The sequence below is a fragment of the Pezoporus occidentalis genome, unplaced genomic scaffold (assembly GCF_034315485.1).
Source record: "Pezoporus occidentalis ecotype Australia unplaced genomic scaffold, CSIRO_AGI_Poc_V1 ctg4, whole genome shotgun sequence".
Taxonomy (NCBI): Eukaryota; Metazoa; Chordata; class Aves; order Psittaciformes; family Psittacidae; genus Pezoporus; species Pezoporus occidentalis.
The window spans coordinates 21,437,440-21,450,821 of NW_026915724.1; the positions used below are offsets into that span (position 1 = coordinate 21,437,440).

The 13,382-nt window shown below is 36.5% G+C and overlaps 1 protein-coding gene across 11 annotated transcripts in view; it reads left to right on the forward strand.

The window, feature by feature from the left end:
* PTPRM (protein tyrosine phosphatase receptor type M) overlaps positions 1–13,382 on the forward strand; it is a 473,439-nt gene that overhangs the window by 175,022 nt on the left and 285,035 nt on the right. For all 11 annotated transcript variants that reach the window (XM_062632987.1, XM_062632988.1, XM_062632990.1 and 8 more), the window contains exon 6: positions 7,595–7,769. In XM_062632987.1, coding sequence (XP_062488971.1) covers positions 7,595–7,769 — 175 coding nt within the window. The remainder of the gene's footprint in view (positions 1–7,594; positions 7,770–13,382) is intronic.

Consider the following 13,382-nt stretch of genomic DNA (forward strand, 5'->3'; position numbering starts at 1 on the left):
AGAATGTGGGACTTGAGCACACTGTTTTTTAACTGTCCTGTTATGTGCTTGGATAGAAAAGGCAGAAAAATGCCTGCATTAGTATATTTTGCATTGTATATACAGATGAAACTATACTAATGATCTTTACTTTCTCATTTTCTCCTCATTACTTTGCTTCTTCCCAGCCCCTCCATAAAGCCTGGTGTTTGCAGAATGTCAAACCAGAGTATTTAAAATCAATAAATAAAATAATAAAATAAAAAAGTATGTTATTTTCATCTTTTTAGCAAGGTGTTCATCCTAATTCTTGAAATTTTTAATCATAGAATCACAGAATAGTTAGGGTTGGAAAGGACCTTAAGATCATCAAGTTCCAACCTCCCTGCCATGGGCAGGGACACCTCCCACTAAACCATGTCACCCAAGGCTTTGTCCAGCTTGGCCTTGAACACCACCATGGAACACCGCCAGGGATGGAGCATTCGCAATTTCCCTGGGCAACCCATTTCAATGCCTCACCACCCTTACAGTAAAGAACTTCCTCCTTATATCCAGTCTAAACTTCCTCTGTTTAAGTTTGAGCCCGTTACCCCTTCTCCTATCACTACAGTCCCTAATGAAGAGTCCCTCTTCAGCATCCTTTTAGGCCCCCTTCAGGTACTTGAAGGCTGCTATGAGGTCTCCACACAGCCTTCTCCAGGCTGAAGAGCCCCAACTTTCTCAGCCTGTCTTCATACGGGAGGTGCTCCAGTCCCCTGATCATCCTCGTGGCCCTTCTCTGGACTTGTTCCAACAGTTCCATGTCCTTTTCAAGTTGAGGACACCAGAACTGCACACAATACTCCAAGTAAGGTCTCATGAGAGCAGAGTACAGGGGCAGGATCACCTCCTTCGACCTGCTGCTGATCATGCTCCTTTTGATGCAGCCCAGGATACAGTTGGCTTTCTGGGCTGTGAGCTCACACTGCCAGCTCATGTTCATTTTCTCATCGACCAACATGCCCAAGTCCTTCTCCACAATGCTGCTCTGGATCTCTTCTCTATTAATACAAATAAAAGGATGATGAAAAGTACTTAGTGTTTTGTATTTCATAGAATTAAGATACAGTATTAGATTGAATGATTTTATAAGTAGGGGTATGAATTCAGCAGAATTCTTAGCAGCTGCATGGATCATTGACACAACTTCTGTCCAAAGTATAAAACTCTCCATTACAGAGTGATTTCACAGTGCTCTCTTTTCTCCAGATGTTTCTGAGGATACAGCTTCCTACAAGTCATTTTGTATTCTATTGTGTGCTGTTAAAGATGAATGGAAAGAAGATTTGGGATTTTTATGTATTTTATGAGCACTGACAAATTGTTAGATAATATAAACTCTTCTCAAACACTCTGGAGTTTACTTGAAAACTAAAAAATACATTGAGCGGGGGGGGAGGTTGTTTTGGGGTTTGGTTTCTTTTTTTTTTTTTCTTTTAAAATCTTAAAATCTCTGTGTGGTAATAACAGATTTGTTCCTGTCAGAATGATGGAAAACAATTTCTGTATGTGCAGAGTAACTGCTCTGACTAAATTACACTGATGTTAATGACTGCAGGAAATGAAATAATATCTTTGTGTTCTTTCTGTTTGTTTAATTGTATCTTCAAATAAATGTCATTGCTTAACATTTGAGAATGTGACTACTCGATGTGTAACTTTAGTAATATTTTACATTATTACCTGGCAGCTGCAGCCAGCGTTTAGGTTTAAGCATAATAAACAGAGATTTATGGAGAGCCATGTGATTTAAAGAAAAGTTAATGTTCAGTTTAATGTTCAGTTACCGAACATTAAAATATTGAAAGCTGAAATATTTTTTGAAAGGTAAAATAATAATGTTTTGCTTGAATGCTCATTAGCTACACGTGCAAAGTGCAGTTCTGGCTCATAGCAGAATAATTCCAAACAGGACAATAATAATCTTCTTCCAGCACAGCCTCATTACTTAAATGAAATACACTTGTTAACTTACACAGATGTGTAATACAGGATAATCACAGGATATGTGGTGGTTCTGATCTAGACTGACAAACAGTTGTCTTGGTTATGAAAGCAGTTCTAGAAATTCAGAGGTAGAGCCAACTGTCTTAATTATTGGAATGATATAAACCCTGCAAAGCAATTTTGTTGAGGTATTAATTACTATTTGATTTAGATTTGATACATATTTTAAACGAAATTACTTTAGGCACTGCTGATGTTATTTGAGATCCCACTGGTATGGCTCTAATCACAGTTTTATTAATGTGCATATTTGAAATTGGAATAATGCCGACCCTTTCTTTTATTAAATATATGAAAAGCTCCTTAGTCTACCTGTATGGACAGAGGGTGACTGACTGACTGATGGTTCCTTTTAAGTCTCTTCTGTCAGAATTGTTGAAATATACCCTGAGAGTGATTAATGCAGTGGTACTGCTGGATGTAACGTCCCAGAACTTCAAACCCTTTGAATTACTGATGCATTTTTGTTAAAAGTATTTCTGAAAGGTTAATACATATCTTGCTGTTAGATTGCTTTAATTTAGAAAACTAAGAGTTAGTTCATTGTGTAAAAGAGACTTTAAGTCTCATTTAAATAACCATCAGCTTATTTATTTTCATTCTAGCTTGCCTAAAATGGAAAAATAATATGCATTTTAGAGTGCTTTAAGCTGTCTCTGCATGCATTTTAATATGGTGGTACTAGGAATATGGATTTTTAAGCTGTGTATATCCTGAGGTTAAATTAAGATTTTTTTTTCATATCCCTATGTATTAAGTAGCATGTTGTTTAACAGAAAATTAATTCTTACAAGTGATTTATCATTTACATATTTTCATTAGTTGTCTTAAATAGCATTTTTAAAGATGTGCGTTTGTTTGTTTGAAAAGCTTTCTCTGAGCATTTGAAAACATTATGGGCTGCTCAGCAGCCGGTAGAATCTGTTATTTTTGGTTTTGGGTTTCAACGTCTTGCAGTCTTTTGTTTTGTGGTCAAAACTGTTCTGCTCTAAGAAGGTTAGATAGCTCTGCCCTGGGGACGTGGCCTTTATGGTCCAAGCAGGTCTAACATTAAATGATTAAGGCATTTTCCTCTTTCCAAAGTCTGAAGAGTCCTGTTCACACAGTTCTCTGAGTCCCAGAGGCAGGAAAAGCTTACAGGCGTAGTCTATGGTAAAGCCTCAGTCAGTCTTTCACATGGCAAAGCAGGGCTGAAGTAAAAAAGTAAAAAAAAAACCCCAGTTTATCTTTGAATTGTATTTAAAGTAAACAAATAAAGCCCATCCAGAAAAGAGAAGCATCCTACAGATTTGCTCCAATTAACTGTTTTAATGAGTTCTAATATAGAGTAGATCATGAGTTTTCTAGTCATCTGTGGAATGGGATTAGTAAATTACAGACTTATCATTTTTTGTTTAATTTTCAGTAATTCTTGTGAATACTACTAAAAATAATAATTTGTAAAAAATGGTATAGTGGGATGAACTAATATGTTAAATAAATGAATGTTACTTTGATATCAGGAAGTTATTTCTAGCCATTATAAATGAATATCTATTGACAATCAGTACTGAGAGCTTGTCATTTTTCGCACCATGCCATTTATCATTTTTTGAACCAAAATGTGCCTGTTAAATATGGAAAAGGAAACATTATTGACTCTCCCCTCCAAATTTCGGATAGTGAAAACCGTAAAAGTGACCACTGTCATACCTGTGCAGCTTTCTGAAGACAAATGTGAATCACAAATAAAGGGAGCGAAGCTGGCCATTTCCATATAGTTAAAACAGAACCTATTCTGTACTTAAATATACATATCAAATTATAAATAGCATTTTTCAGACTAAAAATAGTCTTTTGCCATTTTTTCCTTACTAAAATAAGAGTCTGGGAGAGGTTGTAGGTGTAGGATTTTTTAATTTTTTTTTTTCTGTGCAGCCTGTTTAGCTCTCTTCTCCAATGCCTGTGGATTGAACTTTTCTTATACTTGAATTCATTACCTTCATTACCATTCCTTTATATTCAGTTTTAAATCAATTAGGCAACTCTCCTATTCATTTGCTGTAGTCCCAGAAGAGAGAAGACTTGTTCTCTTCAGGTGGTTCTTTTTTTTTCTTGTGGAAAACAAACCAGTTATATTTCTTAGTCTTTGTCTATTCCAGGCACTGTGTTTTCCAAGAAAATATTTTTCCCAAAAAGACTAAATAAAGAAAATCTGTGGGTTTGGGGTTTTTTGTTTAGGGTTTTTTTGTTTGGTTGTTGTTTTTTTTCACCTATGACTTCTAGTAGGAGGTATCATGCTATTGGTTTCTGTGGATCAATTTAAGTTCTAACTTTTAATTAGACACTCTACGCTTTGTCTTGTTGAGTCTGTAATGTTTAAGAGAAGCCAGTCAAGATAATCTTTATGAGTAATAGTCTCACATATATTTTACAAGTGTATTAATAATAAAGGCTTTTTGTTCTGGAGCTCCTTCAAGAATTTTGAATCCACCATTCATAACCATTTCACATATGGATTTTGGTGGGGGGCAAAAATCCTCGAATTCTCTGTAGAGCCAAGCTGAGTTACATTTAAGGCTCATGTAGTTTGTTCATTTGAAGAAAATGATGTGTGCCTCTGAAATGTGCTTTACCTTCTTCCTTTTTTAGTCAAAATTATTGATGTGAATGCATAGCATGTGTTGCTTGGCCATATAAATCAATTATTTGGTCAAACTAAGATTTCCTGTTTTAGAACAGCAGTTAAAAGAGTTGAAACCAGGTGAGATTAGTGTTTTCAAGAATCAGCAGAAGGTGAAAAAGATTATGGGACCCCAGTGAAAAGCTGCAAAGCATTGAATAGTTCCCGTTTTCATATACATAGGCACAAAAAAAGATGGGAAATATTTACTATGGGGCCAAGTATTTGAGCAGTTGCCTTTCTGGACTGCTGTTCATTTATATGACAACTCAGGTTGTGGTGGTCAGGATTTCTGTTGGCTACTGGGAGACCTGATGGGGGCCTGTATGGTAAGAGACAGTCCCCTCTCTGTCTGGGGCCAGTGGGGAGTGCACATGCATCATACCTTTCCATGGTCTCCTCTCCTACTGAGCTGCAGCTAAGGCAGAAATTATACTGCTTCATGGTATTGCCTGGTCCTTTCCCTTCACTTTTTTGTCCCTTTAGCAGCATCCTGTAGCTTTTGTTGGGTGAGAACAGCAAGAAATAATTCTTACAATATTCATATGGTTCTTCAGTTGTGTTGTAACCCATGAGTGTCCTGGTAAAGTCTGGATGCAGTTGCCCTGCATGGAAGGGTGGGTGTACTGTGCAGGCTGGAGTGCAGAGGGGCTTGTTAGCACTCTAAATGAGCTGAGCTAGTTTAGGTACTCAATCAGTGTGTGGCAGTGTGTTGTTCTCTAGGGAATAACTTACCCTGTTTCTTGGCAGGGTAAAGTAGCCTGTGTAAAGCTTCCCGATGTTGTGACTAGTAAAAAGGAAAAACTAGCGTGGGTGGATGTAACGTAAGCACATGACTTGGCTATGCATAGAGTCCTTAAGGAGTCTGAAAGCTGAAGAAATGTACTTTAAAATGAAACTCTTAAAATGTGGTTTGAGACTGGTCATTAGCTCTGATCATTAGGATCAATCAGTTATTGTCTTGGGGAAAATATAATGTTGCTTTTAAGAAATAATAATTCTCCAAAATCATAACTAACCCATCTGCTTGCTTCCTGCTGTCTGCAGCCATTCTTGCTAGAAGGATATTACAGTGGTAAAAAACAGTAGTTTAGAAATAGTAGTGCAAAATATTGCTTTCCAAGTGTTGTTTTGGTAACTGTCATGCCATGTCAGAGAAGCCGGTTTATCAGCAACTCCGAATTCTAGGAATTTTAAGGAGCTGGTAATTGCCTGAAGTACTTCCCAAGTAATAATTTAAGACCGAGTAATTTTTAAGGCATAATAGTACATTCTTCTTTGGGCATCTTACAAGCCCTTTTTTTTCCTTTTAAATAAGCTGTGCTTCACCCATGTTTATTTTTGAAGAGAAAATAACTGCCTTACTGTAGAGTAATCCTATTTACTGTTACTTGTGCTGCTTCTTTAGCATTTAATGGTATGATGAATTTTGATGTGGTTTTGTGATTTATGGGTGAGTTTAATTTTATGTACCTTGTCCTTGAAACTCTCTGGGTTATAACTGGTATTTTAAGGGTACTCTCAATGTAGTGGTAAGTAAATGCTATAACAAAATGAGTTTACTATTTCCTATATAGATATTAAATTCTGCTGGACAAACTACAAAATCTAGGGCAGAAAAACAAATCACCAGCTGTGTTGATGGTTTATAGAAGCTTGGTAGTGCAGGAGCCTTGCCCTGGTTGAAGCTTCTGAAGTCAGGAAATTCTACTAAAACGATCTGGTATCATTATATAGCATCAGACTGGGCATATACCTTCATGAAGAGTGCCTTTTGGGAGGTGCTTATTGGTGTTCTCCAGTTTCTTTTGATGTTTTGATGATGGCTATAGCCTTCAGTTTGTTGAAATATATGTTTCTATGAAAAGTGCATCTTTCTTGTTCGCTTTCTTGAGTGAATGTTTTCGCTAGATTTGTATATGTGGGTTTTTTTTTTCAGCCAGCAGTTGTAATTCTAGTAATTCTAGTAATCTGGTAATTTGATGATGATATATTTTCTGAGAGTTTGCTAGTGTTCATAGGACACGGATCCTGTTTCATGGACAGGTGAAACACACTTTCTGATGACTATCTGAGAGCCCAGTCTCAATGCCCTCATCTTTGTGTCAGAGAACATGACAAGATGTCATCTCTGCCCTCTTACGCCTGCTGCCCTCACTTTTTCAGTCCTGCAGCCATGTGCCAGATCACATGAGGGAGCAGGTTGGTAGCATGGGACTTACACTGGCCTTTGTGCTCCTCAGCTGTTACACAGCTCGTTTTCTTGTGCCCTGCCTACACAAGATGCACAGTATGTTGAACTGAAGGTGAAACACTGCACAAGAGTAGAAACTCCCCAGTTCCCATTATCAGAGTGAGGAAGTGAGAGATGGAGACGGTCTCAGCCTTGTGGTCATTTGCCTGGTAAATCTGTGCCTAGTTTCTTCCTCCTGAGTCACTAATATCCCCACCTGTAGGTGCTGCTATATGAGGACCACCCACTTACATTTCTGTGCAAGCTGTGCAAGATGCATACACCAAGTAGCAGATGCAGAGCAGGAAGAGAAAGCAGACACTGAGTATGCTGGGTTTCGTGTTTCTTTAAAAGAAGTAACTTTAAATATTTGTGTAAAGCAAGCCAAGCAAGTAAATGTTACATTGCTCCTGAATCTTTCTATTAGTTAATCTATAAAGAGTTGAAAACAGCTGTTCCAGATGAGTGGTTGCCCACTGATGATAAATGGTTTAACTCACATGGCAAGGCAGTAAAGTCTCACAGAGTAAACATCTGTAAAAGTAACATACAGACTTCTGCTTTTATCTTGCCTCCCCTCTTGGGGAACTTGAGGTAAATAAAATTGGTTGTCAGTATTTTTTTTCTTAAGTATGACTAACAATATTCTTTATTTTTGTTTCCTTACCTAGGGTATTTATGTAAGGGATGCACCTCTGAAGGACATAAAAGTGTTCAATTTTCGCCGATTTGTAGCTCTTTTCAGTGTGGTAAATGCCACAAAGAGGGACGCTGGCAACTATCGCTGCATGATTCGGACAGAAGGAGGAGTTGGTGTATCAAACTATGCAGAACTGATAGTCAAAGGTATGTCAAAATAAAATTCATTATTTGCAAGCTTGGTACATGGAATTGCTAATTCAGTAAGAGTACCATCCATAGCCTGTTAAAGTCGATAAGAGGTTCAATAAATAGACTCTGTTTATGTAAATCTTAAGAGTCTATCCAGCTGTAACAATGGAATGACAGAAGCAGCCAGGGCTAATTAACCAGTTACTTGTTGATTGTTGTTTTAAATATTTCCCCAAAATGCACTGTTTAGAGCTGTGTATCTTTCAACTTTTTTTTAAAGTATGAGCATAATACTGGCTGTTTACCTCCTTTGTGGAGACTGCTTTCTAAAAACATACTTACTGCAAAATATAAGAGATTTACACTAAAATGAGCACATAAAATATATATACTCCAACATATGCAGGGCTGTTTTTAAAAACAGCAGGAAACACTTAAATAAAATGCATACAGGTCTGTACATCCTCATTATAGAAAACTGTGCTAAACCAATTTTTAACATTCATTATGTTTAAATTCCATTTTGCTTGCTTGTCTGTGAGATGAGCAGGTGTTGATTGGAAAGGAAGAAACTTGAGCTATGAGTTAGACTGGGGAATAATATTAGAAGATTTAAGAGAATCATAATAAAGAAACAATTTTCCAAAAGCAGGAATATGGTTTTAATGGATGCGGATTAGGAAAAATGGACAGAAACAGGACAAGACAAAGAGAAGCATGTTGCAAATAGCCAGTGTGTGAAGATAACAGGACAAAACAAATTGTAGCGTTAAAAGTGAGATGAACTATTAGAATGGACAGATGGAGAACAAAACAGTGGCTGAGATGAGAATATAATTATAAGGCATGGTGGAAGAAATTAGGTTATTTCAGTTCAAGCATGAAAAATAAAAAGAAATAAAAGGGAAATAAAAATGGGTGGCCGAAAATGGGAATGTCAGCAAGGAAAGAAATTGTGCAGTATAAGCCCCAGTAGGAATAGCATCTTTCACACCTAACAGCAGTGAAAATGAGGAAGAATGGAGACTGCCTGAAGGAGGCAGATGGAAGACTTGACTATATCAGTGACAGGAGGTACAGAAGCTGAAGAATTTAGATTTTTCCAATTTCTTTAGTTTAGGGAGTTTTAATTTATTAGTGCTCCCTTTGAGGTGTAGTAGTTGAAATTATGAAGTGTATCATTACAGCATCTGTGCTTACTCAGATTCTTTCAGAAAATTTGCACTGGGCACTGTGGACAAATGGATAGCCTTAGGGTGTAATCCCATTAACTACTTGTAGAGTGGCAAAGTAATTATGGTAATCCCGGTTGCCTGTATTGGAGCTTTTATGAGGCCACCTGCAGGTCATTCCTTCTGACCTAAAAAGACCCATTTTAAACATTGTGCTGTAAAACCTTAGATGACTATACTGAAATAGCAGCATTAGGGGCTAATTAGTAAATACGCTTTTACATTGATGGCATATAATTAAGAAATTGTATTTCCTATTTTTTTCAGCAGCCTTTCTGCAGTGTTAGTTAGCAGAATTCAAAAATAATGGATCGATTTTGGTGCAGCTATATCTTTTTTTAATCCATTACCATCAATAAATCATGGAAAATGTACATTTACCCCTATTGCATGTAATGCTTAGTATACTTGGGAATTACTGATGGCTTAATAATAGTATGTGTAGAAACAGTGGTGTAATTACTCCCTGCTCTTTGTTGGAAACAATGAATCTAATTCTCTTCTCATTTACACTAGCGTAACTAAACTGACTTAGTAGGAATCGCCCTGGAATTACATTGCCAGGATGACAGGACAATCAAACCTAGCTTTTGCAAATTAAACAGAATCAGTTTTTCACTATTACTGTGCTCTGTTTCATTCTGGTTGCTGAATTTGTAACTCCAGTTGGAAATAAGTAAATTCTTCTTTTTCAAAGTATCTTTGCTTTTAATTAGGGAGCACGTTACAGGTCTGTACAACATTCATTCTACTTCATTGTAGACATAGTTTCACTAAGTAGGAACTTATTCTAAGTAAATTCCAATTACTTACATAAACCTTTTGAAGGTTTGTAGTGTTGCTGTAGCATGGTGATGTGTAGCATTGGACACCAAGTACCAGAACTTTTGAAATCAGCAGAAAGGCCAGTAGCAGGTGCTGAAAAATAAACCCGAAATCACAAAGGAATAGGAATGCAATCTGGAAGATAAGAGATGTGTAAGTAACTGCCTGATGTTCTTTCTTTCCCTCTCTTTTGCTTCTTTACCTGAGCAGATACAGTTATAGAGAGGTTTAATCTGTATGGAGGACAAAAAAAAAAAGGCAATTAAAGAGCTGTCAGTTAATCCCATGTTATCTCATTAAAGAACTGTAAACATGAATATTGTGTAGATCACATGAAAAAGCCTGTCAGTGAACAATTAGTCTGGCCTTAAAAACGAAGGAAAAAGAATCAAGGGTATTTTTTGAAAACTTGTTTGTGTTATTTGCCTTTTAGAGGATGGTGAAATAAAGTATTGATTGATCTATTTAAATAAATCCTGAAGGGGAGGTTTTCAATTTACTTGAGTGTTTGTTCTGATAGGAGAGGCTGAAAAGACAAGTGCCTTGTCATTGTGTGTGCTCAAACCGCACACTATCCTCATCTAAGTTTGTTGGAGAATTGGATTGAAATGTCACTTTTTCTAATTGGAGACATGAAATTCTTGTCTCCCTTGCCTTGTCAGATCACCCACTTATTGTAAAAAACAGCAGTTCGTATCTAATAGGTGACATAAAAGTAATCAAACATCAAGCAAAAGGAAAATTGTAGGGTGGAATTGATTAAATGTATTTGGTGAAGTAAATTAGACTTCTACATACAGTCCCTAGGTTGAATTTTTCTAAAAGTGGGCAGACCCAGCACTGATTAGGTTTAGAAGAGCAGAATGAGTCCGTCTGACCAGACATCAGATTATTACAGGGTTCAGACTGCTTATTGAGTTCAAACAAGGTAAACCTAGGTGTCAGATTGACCGAAAGGAGTTTTGTTAGGTTTTTAAGGAAGGACATAGAAAGGTAGCCATCTGTAATACAGGCAGCTTAAATGTCTGCATCTTTCCAAATGGAAGATTTAACACCAAGAACAGAAACAAACCTATTTGGATATCTACAGCAAACAATTTATTCTGGAGGACAAAATCATTTTGAGAGCAAGAGACAGTAAGAATATATTAATGGCTGCTTATCTTTAGTATCAGTTGTTCTTATACATTAAGTATACACAGGTACTTAACATCTCTTCTCTCTGCCAACTACCCTTTTATGCTGGATCCATCGGTCTGTCTGTACCCCTTTTTTTACAAACTGCTGGTATGAGGACTCTATTTTTATGGTTGCTTGACAAACCCTGTCATGAAGTCCTGCTTTCAGATGCTGTTATTTTGACAGACTGACTCCAGGCTGATATTATCCTTTGTGGGTGTGTGCCTCAGCCTGAAGGTTTTGAGAAAACCTCCCGCCAAAACAGATGAGATAGTTCAGCCATCTTAGCAAACTTGCTTTAAGAAAGTGCTGAAAAACTCTGGCTTTTGAAGCAGGAACTTTTTTTCAGGAGGATAATAGTTAGGTCAAAACCACTGTTTGTCTGTTCCCATGAAAGTCAATTTAAAAGCTACTGAATAAAACCCAAACTTGGAGTGGGAATTTAGGGTAGATGAATTTAGAACACTTAGGTAAACAGATGTGGATGGAGTAAAAGTAGTGCAGGCTGAGGCACCACTGTCTAAAAAGAAGAGTTGGCAAGTCAGGAGTGGACAATTCAGAATGTTTGAGTTTGGAAGAAACCATGTTTGGGGAAGAGAACTGTTTGTGCCTTGCTGGCATGGGTAGTAAAAGTACAACTGTTACTACTATAGGGTTTAGCAGGAGTGCCAGCTGATTAGATTACGCCTGCATAGGTTTACCAGTGTATAGTACAAGGACACTTGTTTTTCTGTAAAGTTTAATAATAGGTATAAAATGAAACAGTTACTTCTTTTTAAATAATGACTTTAAAAGGAATTTCAAGAACATTAGGGTAGTGGGCCAGGTCAAGTTTTCATCCTAAACAATCTCAGTAAAGGAATAGTGTAAAATTATCTCGTGTTATGCATCATAGTGTTTAGAGGTATTGTTTAATTAAATAATTAAATGTTTTGGCAGGAATTATTTAAAGCCTTTTTTTGAGAAAAAAAAAAAAACAACAACAAACCAAGACCAGAATTGCATGAGGAACTGTAGTGTTTCGGTCACCTCCATGTCTTTTGTTATCAGCGGGGATATTTGTTGGCCTTCATCCACAATTAAACGCTGTAAAAATGACACTGTTCTTCATCATTCCCAATGGCATGGAATCATTTGCATGCTCAAAAGAGGAGCAGAGGAGCACAATAATATGTATATATGTATATGTGTATATATATATAAAAAAAATGTAGGAAAATGGAAGAAAGTAGTCTTAAGGCTGTTTAGTTGATTTCAAGACTATACAATTATGATGATGTGATTAGTTTTATAAGTATTAAGACCTTATTAATGTGGACATAGCATCAGAGATGATTGATACTTTATCACTCCACCTGCTCATGATATGCTAAACAGTATCACATGGGAATACCATGGTATTGACTTTCTAACAATTACTGTTTAATTTAGGAAATAAATCAGATTGCAGGATTAATGTTTTTTTCCCTGTTCCTCTGTAAGTGAAGCCTGGCTCCATTCTCCCACTCACCTCAGAAGAAAAATCGGAAAATATTATTATTATTGAAGTAGATATCCCCCCCCCCATTTTTTAAATTAGCTCTTCTGAGCCACCAAGGATAAACGTGTATTTTTTGTGTGATGCCTTTCCTCTCCCTATAAAAATTTTAAAAGAACTGCAAAACATAAAGATCTTAGGATCTTATAGAAAATATCTGGAAATTCTGTATTATTCTGTGTAATTAAAATACAAAGCAGTGTAAATAAAGGAGTTGACTTTTCAAGTTTCCAGTTAATATAGAAGGCATAAGAATGAATAGTTTCTATGAATAAAGTTTCTATGCAAGTACGGTTAAATTTGGTTTTATCCTCTGCCTATGAGAAGGGTTGCTCCTTATAAAGGCTTTGTCTTTTTCTCATATTTACTGTAAATGCTCTATTTATGTAGGGTAACATTAGAGCATCTGCCTGAAGCCTTCTGACTTCTGCAGATCTCTGGTTTAGTAGGGTGGCCACTGTTTCCTTTCCATAAGAGATTATGCTTATCTCCATTTGTCACAGAATTTAAAAGCACTGAATTTGAAATTATAGATGAACTTACCTTTTTTTTTTTTTTTTTGAGTTAATGTTGTATTTCAAAAGCATTTTTAAAGGGTTTCCCAGTACTGGACAGCGTTTTTTTTTTAGCTGTTTCAAGAAAGATCTACAAGGAAGAACTCCTCTTTAAGCTAACCAATTAACCTAAACAGCCAGTGCTAGAAACTTGTTTCTGCAATCAGTTGAAATTCTTTTTCTGAATACCCTAGCTGTAAAAACACAGGTTATTGTACCATTTTTGTAAAGGTATTAATCGCAAAGTAATTTGCATGATATGTATTTCAGACTACCCTGGTGGCAAACAGTAAAACTGCTT